The following is a 21,700-nucleotide window of genomic DNA, read 5'->3' on the forward strand; positions in this document are numbered from 1 at the left end:
TGTCTATTTATTTTGTGCTGTTTTTGTTTTTTTAACTAGCATTAGTTGATGTTTGTCCTAGAACATCAGTAGCTGCTGTAGTCTGCTGGTATTGTCATATGGGAATATGCCACGAAGTCGTCGACAGTTTTTTTTCTACTTTTTTGTGTCAGGAAATGCTTAGGTTTACAGAAAAATCATCTGCCTTGTATATCAATTTGGAGGACGCATAGTGGTGCTATGGATTGGTGCTGTCCTCTACTCTAGCTGGTCGGTAGGAGGGCTCCACCATGTACACAAGGGTTGGTACTCCAATCGAAGTATTGGAGGTGATCTTTTATGTAGTAATTGCGCCATAATATGTATGTCTCCAACCAACCAATTTTTTTAATTTTTTTAAAAAATATATAATAATGTTTTTAGAAAAGAAAAAAGGATGGAATGGATGAAAATTTCAGGAGCACAATTTAGTTCGTTGGGGTTATGACGTACTGTTATATTTCATACTTTTTCAAATCTAAGGCCACGCTAAACTGCAATCACTTGAACACGTTTTTGGGCGTTGTAGATTGGATATTAAAAAGTTGGGCCTGCTTGTCCGCTGGACCAGAGATGGCCAACACACATTATGAAGCAAATAAAGCACCACCTGAGCAACAAGTATCTTTCGGTCCATTAAAAAGCTTTAAAGATGAGGAGGACCAGATCGCTGACAAATCCGGCAGCAGAAAAGCGTTATCAAATCGATCAACAAAACCAAAGACAACGTATTAATTATTTCCTGAAAAGTGCTGCATAATGCCGGATGACAGGTACATTTATATATCAGATGACAATAGGTCCCAAGCAAGAGGCAAATCAACAAAATGCTGATATATTCATAATTCCCAGACAGATCAAGCATATCATAAAGTCTGAGGATATCCCCGAACATGCGCTTCACAATAAACAAGTGAAAATCTGAGCATTAACAGGCAGTTTTTCTTATCTCAGGATTAAGCAAGTTGTTAATAAAAGTAGTATATACATGACAAAACAAAGTCGAGTCTCAAATCCAACGAGGAACAAGTAGAGTAGTTGTTGTTTGGGGTAGTTACCAACACCGTCAAAATTTTATTATCGGATCCGCAGAGCTGAAATTGTCCTACCAGTGAAGAGTCTTCAGGTACAAAACAAAGCTGCAGAACACAATGCATAGGGAGTGTAACGGGGAGTGCTTGAGCAATAAGACCAAGCCACTCGCGCACGGGGTCTCATTCTTCGGGCGTATCAGACCGGATAACTAACAAGAAGATAACCTAGTTAGCACTTGGAGAAAATGAACGATGCAGAAGGCGTAGAAATAATGTAAGGCCAGCTCAACCAGTTACTCGTAAGAGCTAAGAACAAAATAGTAGTAAGCAGATGGCAGAAAAACCAACTAAACAAACAAAAATTGTAGCAATCACTATGAATTATGCCATATGTAATGTATTTTGATATCGATATTGTACCCGTCAATAAATTATTGAGCCAATAGCTGATAATAACTCTTTCTGTGTTGGTTGATCAAGTTATCAATCATTTAAACCGCCACTTACGCCTCCATTCTCACACTGTTTACCAATTAATGCGTTTTTCTCCACTTATTTGACATCTCTGAAGCTTCAAAGAGCTCGATCCAATAATTGTCCAAATCGCTAGTTACGGTGATGAACAACGGCAAAAAAGGTCTTTCAAATTAAACTTATAACTTATGTTATCACTACTGCCACCAGCAGTGAATCACTAGGACTGCTACCACCAGTAATCGCCTTTGCCGACACCATCACTACCACAACCGATGCCATCAATGAACAGCCACCCTTGGTAAAACATCACCACCACCATTTCAGCGATGAAGACACAACCATTACCACCACGGCACCACCGCCACCTCAAACGATCCATCCATGACCATCAACATCTCTGTTCAGCTGCCACAACCCACAGTGTCATGTTTATAATAGTTCTCTTGGTTATAAACAAATTCTACCGAGTTTTGGGGTTAGCTGAACATACATATACCACTGCCCAAACAAACAGGATAATGTTAGTTCCCCATCCACATTCCTGCTTAACAATTCTATTAATCTGAATTCTAAAACCCCCATGGAAACAATACCACTAAGATCGATACAGATGAATTTGTGCATGTATTTGATCAAATCCCTAATAAGAACATATAAATCATCAAGGCGATCCAAACAACAACTGACACAAGCATCACTACAAAACCGATCACATCATCAGAATCTACACTTCAACCACCAATATCAACCATTGCAACCCTAAATTTCCAATAACAATCACCAAGTACCAAAAAAGAATCGAATGAAATACAACCACAGCATCCAAATCACGCCAAATCGCATAGATCGCGACAGATCTCGACCGAACGAGGTAAAACCAGTTCAAATCCTAAGTTAATATCGAGAGGGCAAAAACCGTAGATAGAGGTATCATATCGGGCTCCAAATCACACTAGATCACATAGATTCCCGCAGATCCCGATCGACCGCGCTCAAACCGGTTCATATCCTAGGAGAAAAGCGAGATGTAGGTCGGATCATACCTGGTTTCTCGGGCTTTCCCTGGGCCCATTTCGAAATGGCGAAGTGGACCTTCTCCCGGGAGGCGGCGTCGGCCTTGTAGGGCTCCTTGAGGCAGGAGCGTAGAAGGGAGGCGCAGATGTTGGAGTAGGTTATGTACGTCATCCCCGCCGCCCTCCAGAACGGCGCCGCCGCCCCCGCCACCGCCCCCGCCGCCGCAGACGCCATGGACGATGATCGCAAACCCTAGCCCCTCTCTCTCTCTCTCTCTCTCTCTCTCTCTCTCTCTCTCCCCTTTATGACTGATGTGTTCTGACTTCTGAGACGACGACGATGATGACGATGTTCGATTGGGTTGTGACTCGCGAAAGCGTAATTGGGTTTAGGGGGTGGCAATCCACCTCGCCCATTGGCGAGCCACCTCGTGTTCGTTTCGCAATGAACTCAAAACCGTATTGCTCCTTCAGTAAACTAGCCAAAACACAAGTTGAGTTTTTCAGCATGTTGAATAAAGAAAAAATTTTAAATATTATCTCCGTAATTTTATATTTTTTTACTTTAATATTTTATAGTTTAAAATTTATCAATTCAGCATCATGTAATTTCGCACTTTCTCACTTTAGTACCATGTGGTTTAAAGTGAATCACTTTAGTATCTTGTGGTTTAAAATTTTTTTATAAAAATTTCATCATATTTGAATTGTTTTATACCGTTAAATTCACTAACGCATCATATTGACTATTAAAATTGTTATTTTTTAGACCTTTTGATCACTAGTTAAATGATGTCGAAAAGTTATGAAATTTAATTTACAAATACTTTTAATAGTATTAGATAGATCAAATCTAACAGAGCCGATCATCGATTTAGAAGCCCCATCATTAAAAACAACTTGGTAGCACGAAGGCCTTCGTGCTACCAATAGTATACCAGCCTAGCGCCCTTTCTCTCTTTCTCTCTATATATATAGCAAACGGGGTTCGTTGTCACCCATTTGTTTTCGACGATAAAACCTCCAACTAAACAATCGGTACCGTTGAACATGATCTATACCACTTGAAGTATATAGAAATCAAATTTTATGAATTTTCAATATTATTCTCTTGTCTGTCAAGTAAATACAAATATAAACAACTTGAAATGAATATCCTCTAAAAAGTAATGATAGGAGTCTTGTAATCAAGATCGAGAGTACAGATCTTGTTCTAAATAGTTTAAAAAATTTTATAACCAAAATTTAATTTATTTGGATATTTTTATATTGTTAAACTAGAAAACGTCTCATATCGCACATTAAAATTACAAAATTTGAAACCTTTTCACCATTAATTCAATTAATGTCGAAAAAATTTGAAATTTAGTTTCTAGATATTTCAAATGGTATACATCATATTCAACTGTGCCGATTATCAATTTAAAGATTTTATTATCAAAAATAAATCAACAAAATTTATTTACTTCCGATAGTATAATAATAATAATAATAATAATAATAATAATAACACGCGCCGATGAGTCTAACAAACAACGCCAAATTCCAATGTAAAGCAACATAGATTCGAGCTCGGATCTATGATACGAAATTGAATATTACCTTATCAAAACTTAGTACATCTGACATACGGTAAATATTTTTTTCGCGAATGTGAACATAGTCATGTAGAAAACAACAAAAAAAATACTACATTTCATTGCATTAATGAGTTTAGGGCCATCACAAAATCCAAAAAATTTAAAGGCTGTTTCCTTGCATATAATTATAGTTGTACTATAATTATAATCGCATTTAGATTCAAATTTTGTTTTGATTTAATATANATTATCTTTTATTTAGAATTATTCTTTCCAACAGCTATAGCTTCACCTCATGATGAATTTAAATATATTAAATCCAAAAAATTTAAAGGCTGTTTCCTTGCATATAATTATAGTTGTACTATAATTATAATCGCATTTAGATTCAAATTTTGTTTTGATTTAATATATTTAAATTCATCATGAGGTGAAGCTATAGCTGTTGGAAAGAATAATTCTAAATAAAAGATAATTTTATATTTCTAATTATTTTTTAAATTTTATATATATATATATATATATATAGAGTCCGGCTACTATACTCTTATGAGTACGATCTCCCTCATACTCATAAGTTATTTTCGATGATAGAGCTTCCGAATCGACGATCCACACCGTTAAACGTTGTCTAGAGCATTTAAAACATCTAGAAATCAGATCCACACCGTTAAACGTTGTCTAAAGCATTTAAAACATTTAGAAATCAAATTTTATAATTTTTCGACATTATTTACCTTACGATTAAAATGTCACAAAATTGACAATTTTTAACAGCCGGCATGGAATATTTGCTAGTTTAACAATGTAAAAGAATCGAAATCGGTTGAAGTTTTGATAGAAAATTCTATTCACTACATAGATAAAGATCAAGAATTCCGATCTTAAATTGAAGGATCCGATCATCAATTTTTAAGACATCGTTCGATTTTGACTGTTCATTTTATGTCCGCTTGATGAACTTTCTTATAATTTTGAAAAATTATGAAATTTATTTTCTAGAAATTTCAAATACTCTAGATCATATTTAACGGAGTGGATCGTCGATTTGGAAGCCCCATCATCGAAAACAATTTATGAGTACGAAGGGCCCAATACTCATAAGAGTATAGTAGTCCTACTCTCTCTCTCTCTCTCTCTCTCTCTCTCTCTATATATATATATATATATATATATATATATATATATTAGAGGTTAAATTTTTTTTTTTTTAAAATACATATCATAGCTGTATGTACCTAAACACATTATTTATACTCACACTATATTTTACTATATCCAGCAAAATAAGAGTTATATTTTTACATATATTTCTCTAACTGTGATTCGAACCGAGAAACCAATAGTTCGAAATTAAAGGCATATTTGATTCACCTATTTTAAATTATGAAATCGAAACGGAATTTACTGATTTCGATAGTTGTCGTTTGTTTTAAAGGAATCAAATTTCAGTTTTCATTCCACTCATGAATAAAAATGACCAAATTTATTTATGACTCCATCGGACTTTGAATTTCAGATCGGTCTATTTTAAAGTAAACTATTCAAAATTTTCTTTCACCGACACCTGCCTAGTTACTCTTCCTCCGTAACTTTCTCCTCTCTTAATTAAAACTATTTCTGAAACATTCTGAATTTTTATTTCGATTTTCATTTCAATAATAAATAAAACATTTTAAAATAATTTAATTTAATTTAATTTATTTTTATTTTTTATTTTTATTCTAATCACGATGCAAACATGTCCTAATAAACGTTTGATCTAAGGAAAAATGGTTGTTGGTGGCGGTGGTGGAAAGTGTCGTCCAATTTCTTCGGAAGTCAGTTACAACGAGCAACCACTTTTGCCACTCCCTTCTCTGTGACTTCCACGGAAACGGAACACAGTTCCCGTGCGGTGATGTGGAGCCCACACGTGTGCGGGGGCCCCACGTGTAAGCCGCGGGGGACCGTGACACGATACGCGTTACACCCAGGATTACTCGGCCCCTCCCACCGCCTTCCCTTTCTAGAAAGCCCCCAGTAAAAGCCCAATCCCACTTTCCCATGGCATCTTATTCCATGGACCCGGTCCACCGTGGACCGGTCTCCTAACGCTCAACAATATTCCGGAGGTATCTAAACTTCACTACAATTTTACACTTTAAACTATAGGAACATATGATGTGCAATAGTAGAGATGTAAACGGGGCGGATCTGGGGGCGGAAAGGTTCTCCCTCCTCCGCTTTATTTCTTGTCGGGACGGGGCGAATTCGGAACGGATTATTTTTTATTTTATTTTTTGCTCTCCTTTACCGTTCCATTCAGGACGGATCGTGATGGCAACGGATTTTTGGCGGATTTTTGATGAAGGAAGAAAATGGTCTCTCCTCTCTCGCTCCATTAACTTGGTGGATTGGGGCTGATTTGAAACGGATTATATTTTTTTTTTATATTTTTTGCTGCCACTTACCTTCCCATTCAGGACGGATTGGGACAGGAGCTCCACCAATGCGGATCCATTTGCATCCCTATGCCTTAGAGCTTTGTTTTTATTAATTTAGTTTAACGTTTGTTCAAAATTTTTACTACCTGCATATAAAGATACAACGACGTGTGTGATTATCAAATATATAATAAAATAGATAAAAATAAAAACTTTATAATTAGTTGCCAGTAAATTATTACTAAGGCTATAAACTTTAATATTTTTAACGTTCAAGTAATACAAAATAAAAGTTTGATGATTTGAGATTTTTCCTTTCTCTTCTCAATATTAGACTCTTACATTTTATAAAATTCTAATAAAATTGGTTTTTATCTTTCAATATTGTTTGTGAAATAATAAATTACGAGCAGGGCACCATATTATTAGGAGCACAACAGCCTTTGTGTTTCTAATTTTTTAATTATTCATCAATTTTGATGGATAGGTAGGATGAGACAGAGAAGAAAAATTAAAAAAATAATTAAAAGAAGAGAAATTGAGATACCAAATTTCTTCTCTATTTTTCGTATCTCTCTCACCCCAACTATCCATCAAAATTAATAAATAATTAGAAAGTTAGGAATACGAAAATTATTGTGCTTCTAATAATACAGTAGTCATTCTCAATAAATTACTAACTTTTCATTAATTTCCAGTAGTAACTACTTCTGTAGTGACTTGGTGGACCGGGAACACAGGATATATTATCTTCGCTCTCCCTCTCTTTGTTAACAATTACGGTAACCATCCGCGGCGAGAGCGAGAGAAGCGAGAAAGATTGAGAGATCGTTTCGACACGCGATCGTCTCCCTCGTCCCCTCCATTCCTAGGGTTTCCGATCGATCGGAGCGCTCCCCCAAACCCTCTCCTCCCCTACCCCCAATCCATGAGAGCGCCTCCGCCTCCTCCGCCGCCACCGCGGGAAACCCTAAGGGGTTAGATGCCGGGCTCCGCCGCGCTCCCGGCGTTGGATCTCCCCGCGCTGCTGCAACTAGCCCTCCTCGCGCTCCTCCTCCTCTCCGTCGCGGTCGTCGTCGTCCGCCGCGCCGCCTCCCGCTACTTCGTCGTGGACGCGAGTTTCGAGGACCCCCCGGCCGCCGCGGATCTCGAGGCGTCCCGCCGTGTCATGTCGATCGGCGGCGGCGGCGGAGACGGCGATTGCGCCACCTGCGGAAGCCCCGGGAGCACGAAGAAGTGCTCGAGGTGCAAGAGGGTGCGGTATTGGTAGGGTTTTTTTAACCTACTATTCTTCTTTTCGACGGTTTCTTGTTGATTAGTTGATGACCTAATCTTCTAGTGATAAATTCTGATGAGCAGATCATGGGATAATCTTGATTTTATTTTCGGTTCAATTTGATGTGGTTGTTGTTGTTGTTTTTTTTTTTTTTTTTGGGGTGATCTTTTTGTTTCAATAATTGGGTGGGCAAATTGTGAACAAACTTGTGTTTTCTTAGTTAACCTGATATTGAAACTTAGGCAAAAAGTGCAGAATTTGGACTTGTCTACTTATTGTGCCTAATCCTTGCTTGGCGCTTTAGCATAGAGTGTATAGGTAGACTAAAAGTGTGATTATTTGTAGTCACGGCTAATGGAACTGATACTGTAGAGAAGCCTGATGTTTGGGGGCTTCTTCTTTATGAGTTGTAGATGAATCCTAATCAATGATTTTACCAGTAACAGTATGTCCACGCAGAAAATTAGTATGTTACAAATTTTAATGAATTCCGAAACCAATTCAAAATTTCCATTTTTTTTTTCCGGTTACTAATTATAGTAGTAGAACTAAATAAATGAGAAAGAATATGCGAGAATTACTTGGAGAAAGTGTGGAAGTGAAGAAAAGACAATAGTTAGTGGAAATACGGCATATTAAATTGGCCCTTTGTATTTGTAGCGAAAATACTGTACTAATGCAATTGGGACTCTCTAGTTCTAGAGCCTCTTACCTATCATGTCTAGTCTGATTTTGAGGTTCAATTATCACCCAAAATTTCTGTTACAATTGTTGGCTGTAATGCATGCATGATTACTGTGCGCTTATTGACCGCATAGTTTGGGAGGCTTGGGTGATTCTATTGACAGTTATGTTTTTCTATACCATGCGATTGAAAAGTTTGGAGGTAGTGTAAACTGTGGCTGGATAACGGGTGAGGTGGTTCAACAAACATTCCAGTCTAAATTTGTAGCTTAGTTAAGTCCAATTCTGTTTGAACAGTCTTACTCTGGTGTTATTGACTCCTGGATACAATATGTCTACTCTAAACCGGGCTGATTTTTGTATAATCTTTCGGCTGCTGTTTCTATATGCTTAGTTCAACTTATTGGAGTAATTATTAACTTAGTATGATGTGTTCAGCATGCCCTTTCCCAAGGTGAATGTTGTGACTTGAACACATTTGAGTTTGATGAATGCATCATACCTACTCATGGATATTTGATTTGGTGAAACTTTCTTTGTCTGCTTTTTTTTTGTACTTCCCTCATGTATAAACATTATTTCCCTTAATGTACCTTTATGTTGCTTTATATCTGTATGGAAAATATTGCAATATGTTTCAGTTGATCTGTCAGGATGTATTGCATACATGGATTGTTTCTTCAATTAGAACTTACATTTAGAAAACTTGTATTCAGCTCACAAGAATGCCAGTCGAAACATTGGAAAGCTGATCATCAGTTCAAGTGCAAGCAACTGAGATTGTCAGATAGCACGGATGTTGCTTTGCCTGGAGATGGTGGAAACAGGAGGAAATCATCTGAGTTTCGCCATATTTCATTGGTGCCTGCTAATGGAACCTACCGTCTGTTCAAAAAACCAAGCAAGGTGACTAATGCACTTTTTCTTTCCTCTTTGTTTAGAATAAATGCTTGCTTTGTGCGATGGCTGTTCTTCTTGACTATAACTGACACTGTTCCTTATTTCAGGTTCTCTTTCCTTATGATGAATTTTTAAAACTTTTCAACTGGGAAAAACCGGGATTTCCACCTTGTGGACTTTTGAATTGTGGCAACAGGTTTGAGTGACAAAAGATTTCATCTTCTTTCGCTCGACTGTTGTGCTAGTTCACTAAATTTATCTGCTAATTTCTTTCTTACTTTTCGTACAGTTGCTTTGCTAATGTGGTTCTTCAATGCCTGGCGTCCACTCGACCACTTGTGGCTTATTTGTTGGAGAAGGACCACTGCCGAGAATGTGGGTTGACCTGGGACCTCTTCATGTAGTGTGTTAAATATCTGGGACTATATATATATATATATTAATAATCTTCCCTGTTATTCTTTCTGTAGGTGTGAGGAAACAAGAGGATTGGTGTTTCTTATGTGAGTTTCAGATCCACATTCGTAGAGCTAGTGAAAGTTTGCAGCCATTTTCACCTATTAATATTCTTTCTCGGTTGCCTAATATTGGTGGCAACCTTGGATATGGCAGGCAGGAGGATGCTCATGAATTCGTGAGGTGCTTTATCTCTTCCTTCTCAATGGCATTTTAGATACTTCAGTTAAAAGATTAAAATGAAGGGAATTTTTTTTGTATTATCATTGTGACTTAGTTCCTTAACTTTTCACTTGCAAACTTTAGTCCCTAAAACTTCTTGTGTGGTGCAATTCCATCCTGGATGCTTAAGAAATTTCTGACAACGAGTGATCATTTCCTTTAAAATGAGCTTTTTAATCCTATTCCGAGTTCACTGAGGCAAGGAAATCATTTTGTGAGTAAAACGGTCATTTTACATGGCAAACACATATTTTTCTAAGGTCTAGGATAAAATTGAATATATGAAGTTCGGGAACTAAAGTGCTTAATTTGAAAGGTCAGGGATCACAATACTGGGACACTATACATACATTTACGTCAGCTTAATTGAACTTGGTGATATTTTTGATGGATAACTTAACCACCTGCTTCTCTTGATAAAGCTGTGTCAGAAGATTGATGAATGATCCATTTTAGGTTTGCAATTGATAAGATGCAATCAGCTTGCCTTGATGAATTTGGAGGTGAAAAGGCACTTGATCCAAGCATTCAAGAGACAACCCTTATTCAACACATTTTTGGTGGCCATCTTCAATCTCAGGTTAGTTCTTCCAGTTTCCTTTTACTATTTTGTGTAACTGGTTGGAGCATAATTTCGTGAAGAAATTATCCTGCGAGTTTTGAGCGAATCGGGTATAGGTCGTGGACTCTTAATCAAATGATAAGAGTGGCCATGCTTAAACAACTGGACCACAAAGATCATGTTAGATACTTACAAGATGCTTGATTTGGGTCTCATTACTGTATATATATTTTTTGTCTCTGTATCTTCTTTTTCCCCCCTTATGTAAGTGGTTTTACTAAATTCAAGGATGTTCATGACTGTATAAACATACACACATACATTAGAAGTCTGATTTATCTTTACTTCATTTTTTTTTTTGCAACATATTCTTACGCCAGCCAGTCTATATTCAGGTGACATGTACGGAGTGCAATATGATATCAAAGCGTTATGAGAATATGATGGACTTGACTGTTGAAATTCATGGGGATGTCGAGTCTCTGGAGGAGTGCTTGGATCAATTTACTGCCAAGGAGTGGCTTGATGGCGAGAACAAGTATAAGTGTGATGGGTAAGCATGGTTCACAACACAGTTATGACGTAACCTTTTTCTGCATACTGCACACTGTTACTTGTTAATTTCCTTCAGATATCCAATATACCAACATCATTTTGCATATACGCCACTCATATCAGATTTGTCCTACTAAATTACTAATAGAAGCAACATGCAGCCACAATGTAATCCCTTGTTTGGTCACTTCACTTGAAGGGAAAGATCTACCTTGTTAGTGAAGCATGCAAAATTGGTCTCTTGTTACTTTGTAATTCTATCATGTTCGTATGTGTCAGAAGACTGGATTCTTTTATGTGCTAAAAGCAACATTTTCAATTTCTAGGACTTCTTTCTTATTTTCAAAATCTGATTTCTGCAGATGACTAGGATCTCCTGTAGTTCTTATTAGCTGAACTATTCTACAATCATATGTTGTGGATTTGAGAAGAGAATGTGACAAAGTCAGGCTGTAGAACTTGGTTTCTGCATATATTTGCAAATATAATTTATTTTTAATTTCTTTTTTGTGTGAAGAAATTTTCCTTAATGTTTGTCATGACATATAATGCTCCCTGTACAACTTCCCTTTTCTCTTTTTTCTTTTGCTTTTTACTACTTGTTAACATTTTATCATCTTATTCTCTCAGGTGTAATGACTATGTTAAAGCATGGAAACGCCTTACAGTTCATCAGGCTCCAAATATTCTCACCATCACTCTTAAGAGATTCCAGGTTAGGATGTACTGGAACTGGTAAATTGACTGCAACACTACCTACCTAATTGTTACCTAACATGTTCTTTTGAATTTTTTTTTTCTTGCAGAGTGGTAGATTTGGGAAATTGAACAAGAGAGTAACTTTTCCTGAGATTTTAGATCTTACTCGGTACATCAGTGGTGGTGGAGACGGCAGCGACGTATATGCATTATATGCTGTTGTTGTTCACTTGGACATGCTGAATGCTTCCTTTTTTGGCCATTATATTTGCTTTACCAAAGATTATCATGGCAACTGGTATCGAATTGATGATTGTAAGGTGATCAATTCTTTTTACTTAACAAACTTATTATATACAATATGTGATTGTTTGATTATTTAGCCTCACTATCGTCATATTGCAGGTCATGCCTGTTGAAGTGGACGAAGTACTTGCTCAAGGTGCTTATATGCTCTTGTATAGCCGGTAATTGTTACTCTGGTCTCTTCTGATTTATAATTGGCTCTTTGAAGATGATACTGATATTTGAGTCTCAATTAAGTCATCACATGATAGTTGATCTTGTGTGAGTGGTTAAATATATGGGAATTTAATTCTGTGGACATTTTTTGCATGAAGTAGCCTTCATTGCTGGGATCTTGCATATATATTCAATCTTTTATATAGTTGCATTGTGAGTATACCATATACATATTATAGAACTTCCAGCTTTATGTTCTCTTTTTATCTACATTATTCTTGACGCATTTGAAGTAATAGCTAGTGTATTTTCTCATATGTGTTAGTTTATTGTAATCTTTTTTTTCTGATATTTCTTGTATCTAAAATTAAATGCCTATCCTCTATGTCAACAATGCTGCTGAATCATGCAGGAGAACAGCCCGTAAAGAGCCTCTTATCAAGCCTAGTGATTCTCTCAAGAAGCAGCAATCAAGTGATCTCCTGGTTACTTCCCTCATGCCCGGCTCAGCTATGAATTGTGTGACACAGAAAAGCTCTATTGAACATTCCATGCTAAGAGATACTGAACACGGGGTGAAATTGCCTATAGAAGGATCGGAAAGCATGGGTCCTGATGCGTCTGCTGATGTGAGGCCGCGACTACCTGTAGTTATCGATTCACAAAATGCTGAGGATGCAAGGAACCCATCGAGTTCATCAGCATCCGAGGGTCATAGAGAAGAGAACCACGTTTTGCCATCCATCACCTCTAAGCTGTTTGCTTGTCCCGCTTCAGAATCCCCTTCCCTGAAAGCACAATGTCTAGAACCTTCTAGAAGTGCTGATAATGAGTGCCCCATGGAAATAGATGTGCCGAGTGCTTCAAGCTTAGGGTCTGAACTGTCGGGCGATTCACGGCCTGAGGTGGAGAACTCAGTTGCCTCCTGTAGCTTATCAGACTGGTGCAATGAAGGGAAAAATGCTTTCTCTGTTCCATTTGGAAATAGCGGAGAGGCTTCATCGTCGAGATCGAAGGAGCTATTTCCTCGCGGCTTCCTCGACAAGACACCCTCTAGAAAGAAGTCCTTGCACAGCCGAAGAGAAGCTCAAGTAGGAAACGCTCTTTCTTCGCCCAGGGCCAATGGTCTTTCTAATGGTTGCCCTGATCTTGGATTTGTAGAGCAAAAACTTAATGACTCCTTAAGCCGGGCTTCGTCCTCTAGGTGTGAAAGCAACGGGGAAAGCAAGGATTTATCATCTTCGAGGAATGGAAAGGGAATCCTTGAGGAGGAATTGGCGTTCTCGGCTCGTGGCGTCCTTGCCAAATCCTATAGAAGCAATTCCCATTGTGATGGTTCTACCGAGTCAGCTACTTTTCCGCACTTAGAAGGCAGGAACTCCACGGAGACCAATTGTGGATATTACCAAACTGCTTTTGCCGATACAAATGGCGGTCCTTTAGGAAAAGGTGAGCAGGCGGAGCATGTTGGGCTGAGGCGAAGGTTGGTTTCCTCCGAAGCCGTTGACCAAAATGGGAATTAATGGTTTTGCTGAATGTTCGAACCTGCTGCGGCACATTAGAAACATGAAAGGAGCTGATTTGGAGCGGAGCTTTTCACGATAAATAGGGCGTATGCTGATGACGATCGAAACTAGGGCAAAGCGTAGGAGGCGTTTGTTCGTGCCAAGACACTGTCGATTGCTTCTCGGTGTAATCTCCGTGCTATACATTTATCATTCATGGGAGTTCGGCTTAATTTCTCTTTAGTAATTAGTATTAATCATTTTTACATGGTTCCCGCTGGGAAAGAAAAGGAATTAAAAAGAGAGCGGAGGGGTGTATCTGGGTTTCCACACAATTTGCGGAATCTCAGATGTTCCCCTTTTGCCATGTCAATACCCATTGGTACTCGCCTATTGTAAAATTTTTTCCTTTCTCTGCTGCCTATTATCCTTCTCTCTTTTTTCCTTTTTAACTTGAACAAGATCTTCTACTGCTGCCGAGATTTTCCGACCCCTTGATGGGAGAATCTGTGTCTTATGGTCATAAAGGTCTTATGTTTTTAGCATAGTTAGGGATTAGGGATTTATTCTGCACATTGGCCTGTACTTGCGCTAAGATGATTTGGTTAAGCAAGTTAATTTGGTTGTAATACTCTTTGAATCTTACTATCTTATCCAAAGGAAAAAAAGGAAATCGCATTCTATTTTGCCCTTAGCTGCCAATAAAATGCAAAGGAAAGAAAAATTAAAAAGTATGTGGTAAATAACGCTGCTACTACTAAATAAAGAAAATAAATAAAAAAGGAAAACTATTATTATTTAAGTTTCACGTTTAATTTTCAAACTACTGATATTGATATTTACGAGGTAGATTTTTTCTTTTTTTTGAGAGAGAGAATTGTAGCATACTATCAAGTAGTTCATTTTTTTAAAAATAAATGTAACTAAAAATATCACAATTATATTTTGAATTTGAAATTTCGAATACTTATTAGAAATGACTTTAAAACTCGCCGATTTTTTTTTTTGTAAGAGATAGATAGCATGCTATCCGTTTCGTTTATTTTATTTAGAAATAAACTTAGCTGAAAATATGAATCAACTAGGAATCGAACTTGAGATATCGGGTACCAACCGCAAAGGGCTGCCACTTGCTCCAGAGACCGTTGGTAAACTCGTCAAATTTTTATTCCAGTGAAAGTGAGGCTAAATGACTAGTACACTATTTTTTGAACATAAAAATTTTAAGGACTAAAATGAAAGTCACTGGCAGTACAGGGAATGTTGTGAAATATAACCCTTTCTTTAAAAACTAGAAAAGGAAAGAACAAAGAAGAGCGTATTCCGATCTCAGCACCGTCGCTCGTAGCGTTTCGCCTGTTCGTCCGTCCTCTCTTCCCCCTGCTTCGGACTCCGCCATGGACGAAAACCAGGTGAAGCAGGTGAGATCACAAACCCTAGCCCTCTCTCTATCGCTCTCCGATCTCTTCTCGTCGATTCCCTTTTCCCCATCACGCAAGCGGTTAACAATGGCGATCTCCTCCTCGTCTTCCTTCAGATCCTCGAGAAGCAGGTGCTCACCGTGGCCAAGGCGGTGGAGGATAAGCTCGATGAGGAGATCACAGCTCTAGATCGGCTCGATCTCGACGATCTCGAGGCCCTCAGGGAGCGGCGGCTTCAGCAGATGAAGAAGATGGCGGAGCGCCGGAGCCGGTGGATCTCGCTCGGCCACGGCGAGTATACGGAGATCTCCGAGAAGGACTTCTTCGCCGCCGTGAAGGCGAGCGACCGCGTCGTGTGCCACTTCTACCGCGAGAATTGGCCTTGCAAGGTATAATACTATAATCCCCTTTCCAATTTGTAACCTTTACCCCCCAAAAAATGCCATCTTTGTTTTGATTTCCCTGTTTTTTGATCTTATCAATGTGGGAGTTGGTCGCATAAGATGTTGGAATGTAGGGAACTAGTGGTGTTTATTTGATTGATATGTGTGTTTCGTCTATGATTATATGGAGTTTTGAGATGATGTGTTTTAGTACAATGCAGGTGATTGTGTAACTTGGAATTCATTGTTCACTTTACACTGTTAAAATGGCATTTGAAATAGTTATTAGATGACAAATTACACTTTTGAGTATAAAGGATTGGGAAACAACCATTTTCGGCAACTGTTATAATAACTTGAACTTTTATAGAAGGTGGGTCAGTTTATGGCAATTGACTAATATAGCGGGTACAAGTTCATAGTTTCCAGACCTATTAATCAGCATATTATGTAATTCTCCTCCTATTTGATCGAAATGTCCACTTCCTGGGGCTTATCAAGAGTGTTGACACATGTAGAAGAGTGTAGAAGCAGAAACGGTATAGTTGACCATCTCTTTAACAACTTCAGAATTTAGAGACCCTGTTCATTTGGTCTACTGATCGAGCAGAATGTTATGAGACTAGAAATTGCAAGGTCTATTGGTTAATGATGAGATATCCGCCCATTTAATTCTTATTCACATGCAGGGATGATTGGAAAAGTTACAGATTACATGGAAATTGATTTCGCATTCATGGATATGATTCTCATTTGGTTCAGGCTTTCTTCCTATTGAGGTTTGAGAATCAGGGAGATGATTCTCATTTGCATGAGATCCATGGTTTTCTTCTTCCAAGGCATTACAAGGTCCTGCCATATGTTGCGTATACTTTTGCTTGCATGTTGCATATCCATCTAGATAGTATCACTATCCCTTTTGCCGCAGCAGAATAGAGGGACCAGTAATGGACAAGAGAAGAAAAGGTAGAACAGGTGAATAAATTAAAAAAGAGAGAAGGAGAAAAGAGGCTAAAAGGAATGAAAAAACTATAATTCAATTAATTTTTTGTTTATCAACGTTCTTAAAGATTGTTGACTAGAAAATCTTGAAACTAAATTAGCCTACTTAAATTTCCACCATTATCTGTACATGTTCGGGGCTTGTGGGGGAAACACAAGTGAGGAAAAAGGACAAGGGGAGTCAACTTATTGGCATAAAATCTTTTAGATTCAATTGTTATGAGTACTTTTCCAATTTAGATGGTCTATATGTTTACTTTCTGTATGTAGTTGAATAGTAAAAATCTTAACAGGATATAGTGATGTGAACTAGTACATACGAGATTCAACTTACATAGTTATGAATTTGCTACTTATGCCAAAAATTTGCTTACTTTTTCATAAATGTGATTTTAAAGAACTAAGAAATGTTTGCTACTGTGTGACAAAACTGTGCAGAGGGATGCTTAAAAGGTTATTATATATGGTTCTCATGCTTTCTTTGATTCCTGGTAATTTGATAAATGCATTGGAAATAAGGATTTTCTGTTGGTTCCGTAACTATATCTCTTTCACTTTGCTCGAGTGATTTTAATTACACCGATATGTTTTTTCAACATTGGAAAATGAGCAATTATTTTGATAATACCTTGTATTTTAACTTGCAAACTAAGTTATATTATTTTGTTTTTGCAGGTGATGGACAAGCACTTGGCTATTCTTGCGAAGCAACATATAGAAACCCGTTTTCTGAAAATTCATGCTGAGAAAAGCCCATTTCTGACCGAAAAGCTTAGGATAGTCGTACTCCCGACTCTGGCTCTTGTAAAGAATGCCAAAGTGGAGGATTACGTGGTAAGAGACAACGAAGCGAAGCTTATTTTTCTGCCCAGATGAAGCTCATAAATATAGATCATAATTCAAAAATTAAATTTCAGGTGGGCTTCAATGAACTCGGTGGTACCGATGAATTCAGTACAGAAGAGCTGGAGGAGAGGCTTGGTAAAGCACAAGTTATCTTCTTTGAGGGAGAAGCATCGACGAATCCTTTGAAGTCCTCTACCACCAAAAGAAGTGTGAGGCAATCTGAAACATCTCATTCATCAGATTCTGATTAGCTGACAAGAAATCATACCGAATGTTTTGTATTATGTTTTGGGATTGCCAGTCTCCTTCCCAAGATTTCATTGTTCTTCCATATATGAGAAGAGCAAATTATTTTGTTATCTTGTGCGGTATATGTAATAGTATATTCCAATAGCATAAGATAATTTATGCTCCCACTTCTTATAGTTTTCTCCTCTCAGTTATTTTTATGGTGCAGTTCAGTAATGACTATGGTGTTGCATTGTACTTTCTTTGTGATTAGGCAGTGGAAATTTTGATTTTAGAGGGTTATCAGATGCCTATTTTGCCTAGATAGAGCTTTCGAGTTATGTTCAGTTTAATTAGAGGTGATTGAAACAAAAATTTCAAATTAAAGCTCCATAATTAGAGAAAGAATCAGAAACAATAAAGTTAAATGCATTTGCTTTCTTCTATCTGCATAAGAATTTCTCCAAATCTCTTAACTACAATCCAACCAATAATTGGCTTGTGCCCAGTGATCAAGGATTTAAGTGCCGGGGTACGGAGTCGTGTTGGAAACTTGACAGTACGGCACGGTATGGTGCGGTGTATGCCAGACTGCGCCGATGTGTGTCGGTCATAAAAAATATATGTGGGCCGACACGTAATTACATAGAATATTTATTTTCTTTAACAGGAAAATATATTAATTATTTATTATATATTTTTATTAAATTTTTTGAACTTCATTGAAAAAATTACTTACTAATTTTAAAAATATGGAGTTTTGAATTGTGCTATCGGCACATGAATTGTGATATTTTGTAGGTACGATACGGCACGGTGGATACGGCCAGTGCCGATGGGTACTTTAATACTTACAAGTGATTAAACATCCGCTCAAGTGATCACGATCGTCCAATTAAACGATCAAGATTGCATCGCACAAATCCGATGGTTGTGATCAATCTACATGTCATCTAGGATATGACAAAGGTACAAAAGTCGAAAAGCTCTGCTTCTTAAACTATAGTGGCCTCAGAAGCACCCTCACGAGAAAACAACTCACCTTTTTGGCTTGTGACAAACACAAAGTAATGGAGGATACTTTAGCCACCTTTCTTAATGGGGTGCCCACCAACATTATCCCTTGTGACTGGTCCTACTTTCGAGAGTCCTGGTTCTACATCATTAAAACATGACTTCAAATTTCAACTTTGTATTTAGATTTACATTTGGAAAGCTATTGGTGTCCAGCTTTTAGGGTCCAAACCTGATAATTCTGGTCAGATTCCAATGCTTTTTTTTTTCTCCATGTTCAAATTGGTGAGCAAAGGACCAGAGACTCTTTTGCATTTCCTTTGCTTGCCTAAAATTGGTCATATCTTATCTTTCTATGTGTGCCTAAAATTTGTTATGCTTTTAGGCCTATTAATTTCTCTACTGCAATAGTCAAAAGAAATGGCCCTTTTGACGCGTGAAAAGCCTAGACTTTAATAAAAATCTGAGTCTTGGAATATAAGAAAGCGAAATGAACTTTTATATCCCTAAAGTGGAAGCTCTAGTTTAAAACTTTTGCGCACCTTTTCTAATAATCATTTAACATGATTTTACGAAATATTCTACTTGAACGGCAATTCTGCAATAAATTTGTTAGGTCAAAAGCATTAGAGCCTCCTTCTGTGTGTGAGAGAGAGAGAGAGAAAAAAAAAAGAAAGGAAAATGGTTATCTCATTTTTGGATGTAAAAGAGGAAGGGGAAAAAATGTGAAATTTATTGTGTTTGTTTTTTTATTCTCTCTCCATCTTTGGTTTTTAAAAAATGACCACCATGAGCGCATATTTTCTCTCCATTTACATTTCATTCTTCTTCTTCTTCTTCTTGAGTTTCATTCTGCGTTAGAAAATAATTTTCTTTTTTATTTTTTTCCGCTTAATATTTTTCCATCCAAACACGGCATAAAAGAGAACATTTAAAAGCGCGACGCGTTGCGCAGACGCGCCAACAAGTGGGGGCCATAAACTCAGTCTCACAAGAACTTTCTAGCAGAGAACTTGAGGGGACCCCAAACAAACCAAAAACAAGGAAAAAAAAAAAAAGAAAAAAAGAAAGAAATCAAAAAAGAAAAGAGCAATAAATTGAGGCACATGGATGAGGGAGTGGTTCCCCTCCTTTTCCCCTCCTTGACAAGCCTTTACACTTGTCTTGCATGAACAGAATCAAAATCCCTGCATAGGCTTGTTTAAGTTGGTACACTTTGCAGCTTGACACCTATAATAAAAGTCATTAATTCAGTGTCCACAACTCCTCTCCATTGTAATTAATTAAAAAAAGAAACTTCAAATACCACTCCCGTAGTTTCACACTTTTTCACTTTAGTATTTTATGATTTAAAGTGTATCAATTTAGTGCCATGTGGTTTTATTTTTATATTTTTATTATCGATTCTACTAATTTTTTTTGTTAAATCAGTGATAAAGTTAAAACTAAGATGTACTAAAGTAAGTAGTCGATAAACTTAGGTGGGATATCTAAAGTTTTTTGTATATAATTTAACGAAATATTAACGAAAAAATTGCCGAAAAGATAAAAATAAAGCCACATGACACTAAACTGATGTATTTTAAATCATATGATACTCAATTGAGAAAGTGCAAAATCATATGAATAGTATTTGAAGTTTACACGTAAAAAAAATAGTAGAGGAGACGAAGTACAAAGCAGATGCTACATTGTTACCAGTTTCATAAGTTTTAGCATTTTGAGTAATTTGCCTCATATTTGTGATTTTATATATTTTCATCCCTTTTACAATCCCTAGGTATCAACAGGTTCTTCATATTTGTCAACACAATGCCCTCCAATTAAGCCCACATTTAACTTGTGAATTATGTCAGAGAAGTTTCTCTCTCTCTCTCTCTCTCTCTCTCTCTCTCTCTCTCTCTCTCTCTCTTTTGTTTATCATGTGTGGTGGGTTGAGAGAGGGACATCCACTCCTTTGGATGAGTAAATGGTATGAATGTGCTAAAAGGCAGTGTTTTCTGACACTGGTCCCCTCATATTTTGTATAAAGATACTGCAGAAGTTTCAAGCCCCTGGATTTCCTGCCTAAAAATGGCATCAATTAAGATGCTTTTTAGCCTACTCTTCTAAACAATCTCATTCCCTCTCAGAAATGATATTAATGGAGTTAAGATATATTATGAACAAATAAAGTGCATACACTCTAGTTAATATTTGTATGATAAACTTTAACTAGATTAGATACGCTTTATCTATGCATAAGGTTCTGTTGGTTTCTCTAGATTTCCGAGATCACCAACTCACGACTTTGAGAAACTTGTCGGCATCGATCGGTGTTTGTTTCGACACAAAGATCATCTGAATTCTTACTCACAACTGCGTAAAGATCGGCCTTTCGAGTTTGACAGTGTGGGGGTACGTAAAGTCGAAATTGGAAACTCACAGGTTCTTTACTCTTTGGCTTTTCGTTTCCAACTAATCCCTAACATTTCTCACTCTATGACTAATATTGCCAATTTAAAAATTTTATAACTATTTACTTATGCTAACGTGATAATAAATTACGGTGTTATTTTCATGAACTACATTAACTATCCAATTTAAATCTTCGGTACCACGTAACACACACACACACACACACACTCTCTCTCTCTCTCATAATAGAAGTTCTGTTTTTAGAGTTTATTTAAAAAATTCGGTTTTTTTAATAAAATATTTCCTTTTTTAGCCTTAGTTTGGTGTTGTGGTTACTTTGCATATTTCTATTTATGCCTTTCCATTATAATATGATTTAATGAAATTAAAGACACGCAATCTTGCACCTTAGCAAGTCAATTATGACATGAAATATCGCAAAAAGTTTGTGTTGAAGAAAGTATCTTGTCGTTTAGTTTTACCGGTGCATGCTGGTGATGACATATGGGCACTATAATATAATATGCAACTGCGAATTAC

At 37.2% G+C, this 21,700-nt stretch overlaps 3 protein-coding genes across 4 annotated transcripts; 2 read left to right on the plus strand and 1 right to left on the minus strand.

Moving 5' to 3' along the window:
- On the minus strand, positions 829–20,652 carry LOC109720628 (ATP synthase subunit epsilon, mitochondrial-like). Of its 2 annotated transcripts, XM_020247862.1 has the most exons (3): positions 20,637–20,652; positions 2,573–2,818; positions 829–1,261 (listed from the first exon to the last, which is right to left on the minus strand). In XM_020247862.1, the coding sequence occupies exons 2-3, from the start codon at positions 2,775–2,777 to the stop codon at positions 1,233–1,235; spliced, it is 234 nt and encodes a 77-aa protein (XP_020103451.1). In that variant the 5' UTR covers positions 2,778–2,818; positions 20,637–20,652; the 3' UTR covers positions 829–1,232. The 2 variants fall into 2 exon arrangements, with proteins under 2 accessions (XP_020103451.1, XP_020103450.1); XM_020247861.1 differs by lacking the exon at positions 20,637–20,652 and having other exon boundaries at positions 2,573–3,022.
- On the plus strand, positions 7,320–14,536 carry LOC109720623 (ubiquitin carboxyl-terminal hydrolase 18-like). The gene is made up of 11 exons (XM_020247858.1): positions 7,320–7,814; positions 9,225–9,414; positions 9,516–9,604; positions 9,698–9,783; positions 9,879–10,047; positions 10,543–10,666; positions 11,044–11,201; positions 11,834–11,918; positions 12,010–12,222; positions 12,308–12,369; positions 12,777–14,536. The coding sequence occupies exons 1-11, from the start codon at positions 7,531–7,533 to the stop codon at positions 13,885–13,887; spliced, it is 2,571 nt and encodes an 856-aa protein (XP_020103447.1). The 5' UTR covers positions 7,320–7,530; the 3' UTR covers positions 13,888–14,536.
- LOC109720625 (thioredoxin domain-containing protein 9 homolog) lies at positions 15,183–18,052 on the plus strand. Its single transcript, XM_020247860.1, has 4 exons — positions 15,183–15,290; positions 15,407–15,679; positions 17,351–17,509; positions 17,593–18,052. Exons 1-4 carry the CDS (start codon positions 15,267–15,269, stop codon positions 17,770–17,772), a joined length of 636 nt encoding a protein of 211 aa, XP_020103449.1. The 5' UTR covers positions 15,183–15,266; the 3' UTR covers positions 17,773–18,052.

Source organism: Ananas comosus, linkage group 14 (genome assembly GCF_001540865.1).
Source record: "Ananas comosus cultivar F153 linkage group 14, ASM154086v1, whole genome shotgun sequence".
Taxonomy (NCBI): domain Eukaryota; kingdom Viridiplantae; phylum Streptophyta; class Magnoliopsida; order Poales; family Bromeliaceae; genus Ananas; species Ananas comosus.

Bases quoted from the DNA above. Each gene is read 5' to 3' on its own strand.
- LOC109720628 (XM_020247862.1), bottom strand. From the start codon at position 2,777: ATGGCGTCTGCGGCGGCGGGGGCGGTGGCGGGGGCGGCGGCGCCGTTC. The intron at 1,262-2,572 runs GTATGATCCGAC...TCTTCTTGTTAG, and splicing joins GGGAAAGCCCGAGAAACCAG to TTATCCGGTCTGATACGCCC.
- LOC109720623 (XM_020247858.1), top strand. From the start codon at position 7,531: ATGCCGGGCTCCGCCGCGCTCCCGGCGTTGGATCTCCCCGCGCTGCTG. The intron at 10,667-11,043 runs GTTAGTTCTTCC...GTCTATATTCAG, and splicing joins GTGGCCATCTTCAATCTCAG to GTGACATGTACGGAGTGCAA. The intron at 11,919-12,009 runs GTTAGGATGTAC...TTTTTCTTGCAG, and splicing joins TCACTCTTAAGAGATTCCAG to AGTGGTAGATTTGGGAAATT.
- LOC109720625 (XM_020247860.1), top strand. From the start codon at position 15,267: ATGGACGAAAACCAGGTGAAGCAG. The intron at 15,680-17,350 runs GTATAATACTAT...TTGTTTTTGCAG, and splicing joins GCGAGAATTGGCCTTGCAAG to GTGATGGACAAGCACTTGGC. The intron at 17,510-17,592 runs GTAAGAGACAAC...ATTAAATTTCAG, and splicing joins CCAAAGTGGAGGATTACGTG to GTGGGCTTCAATGAACTCGG.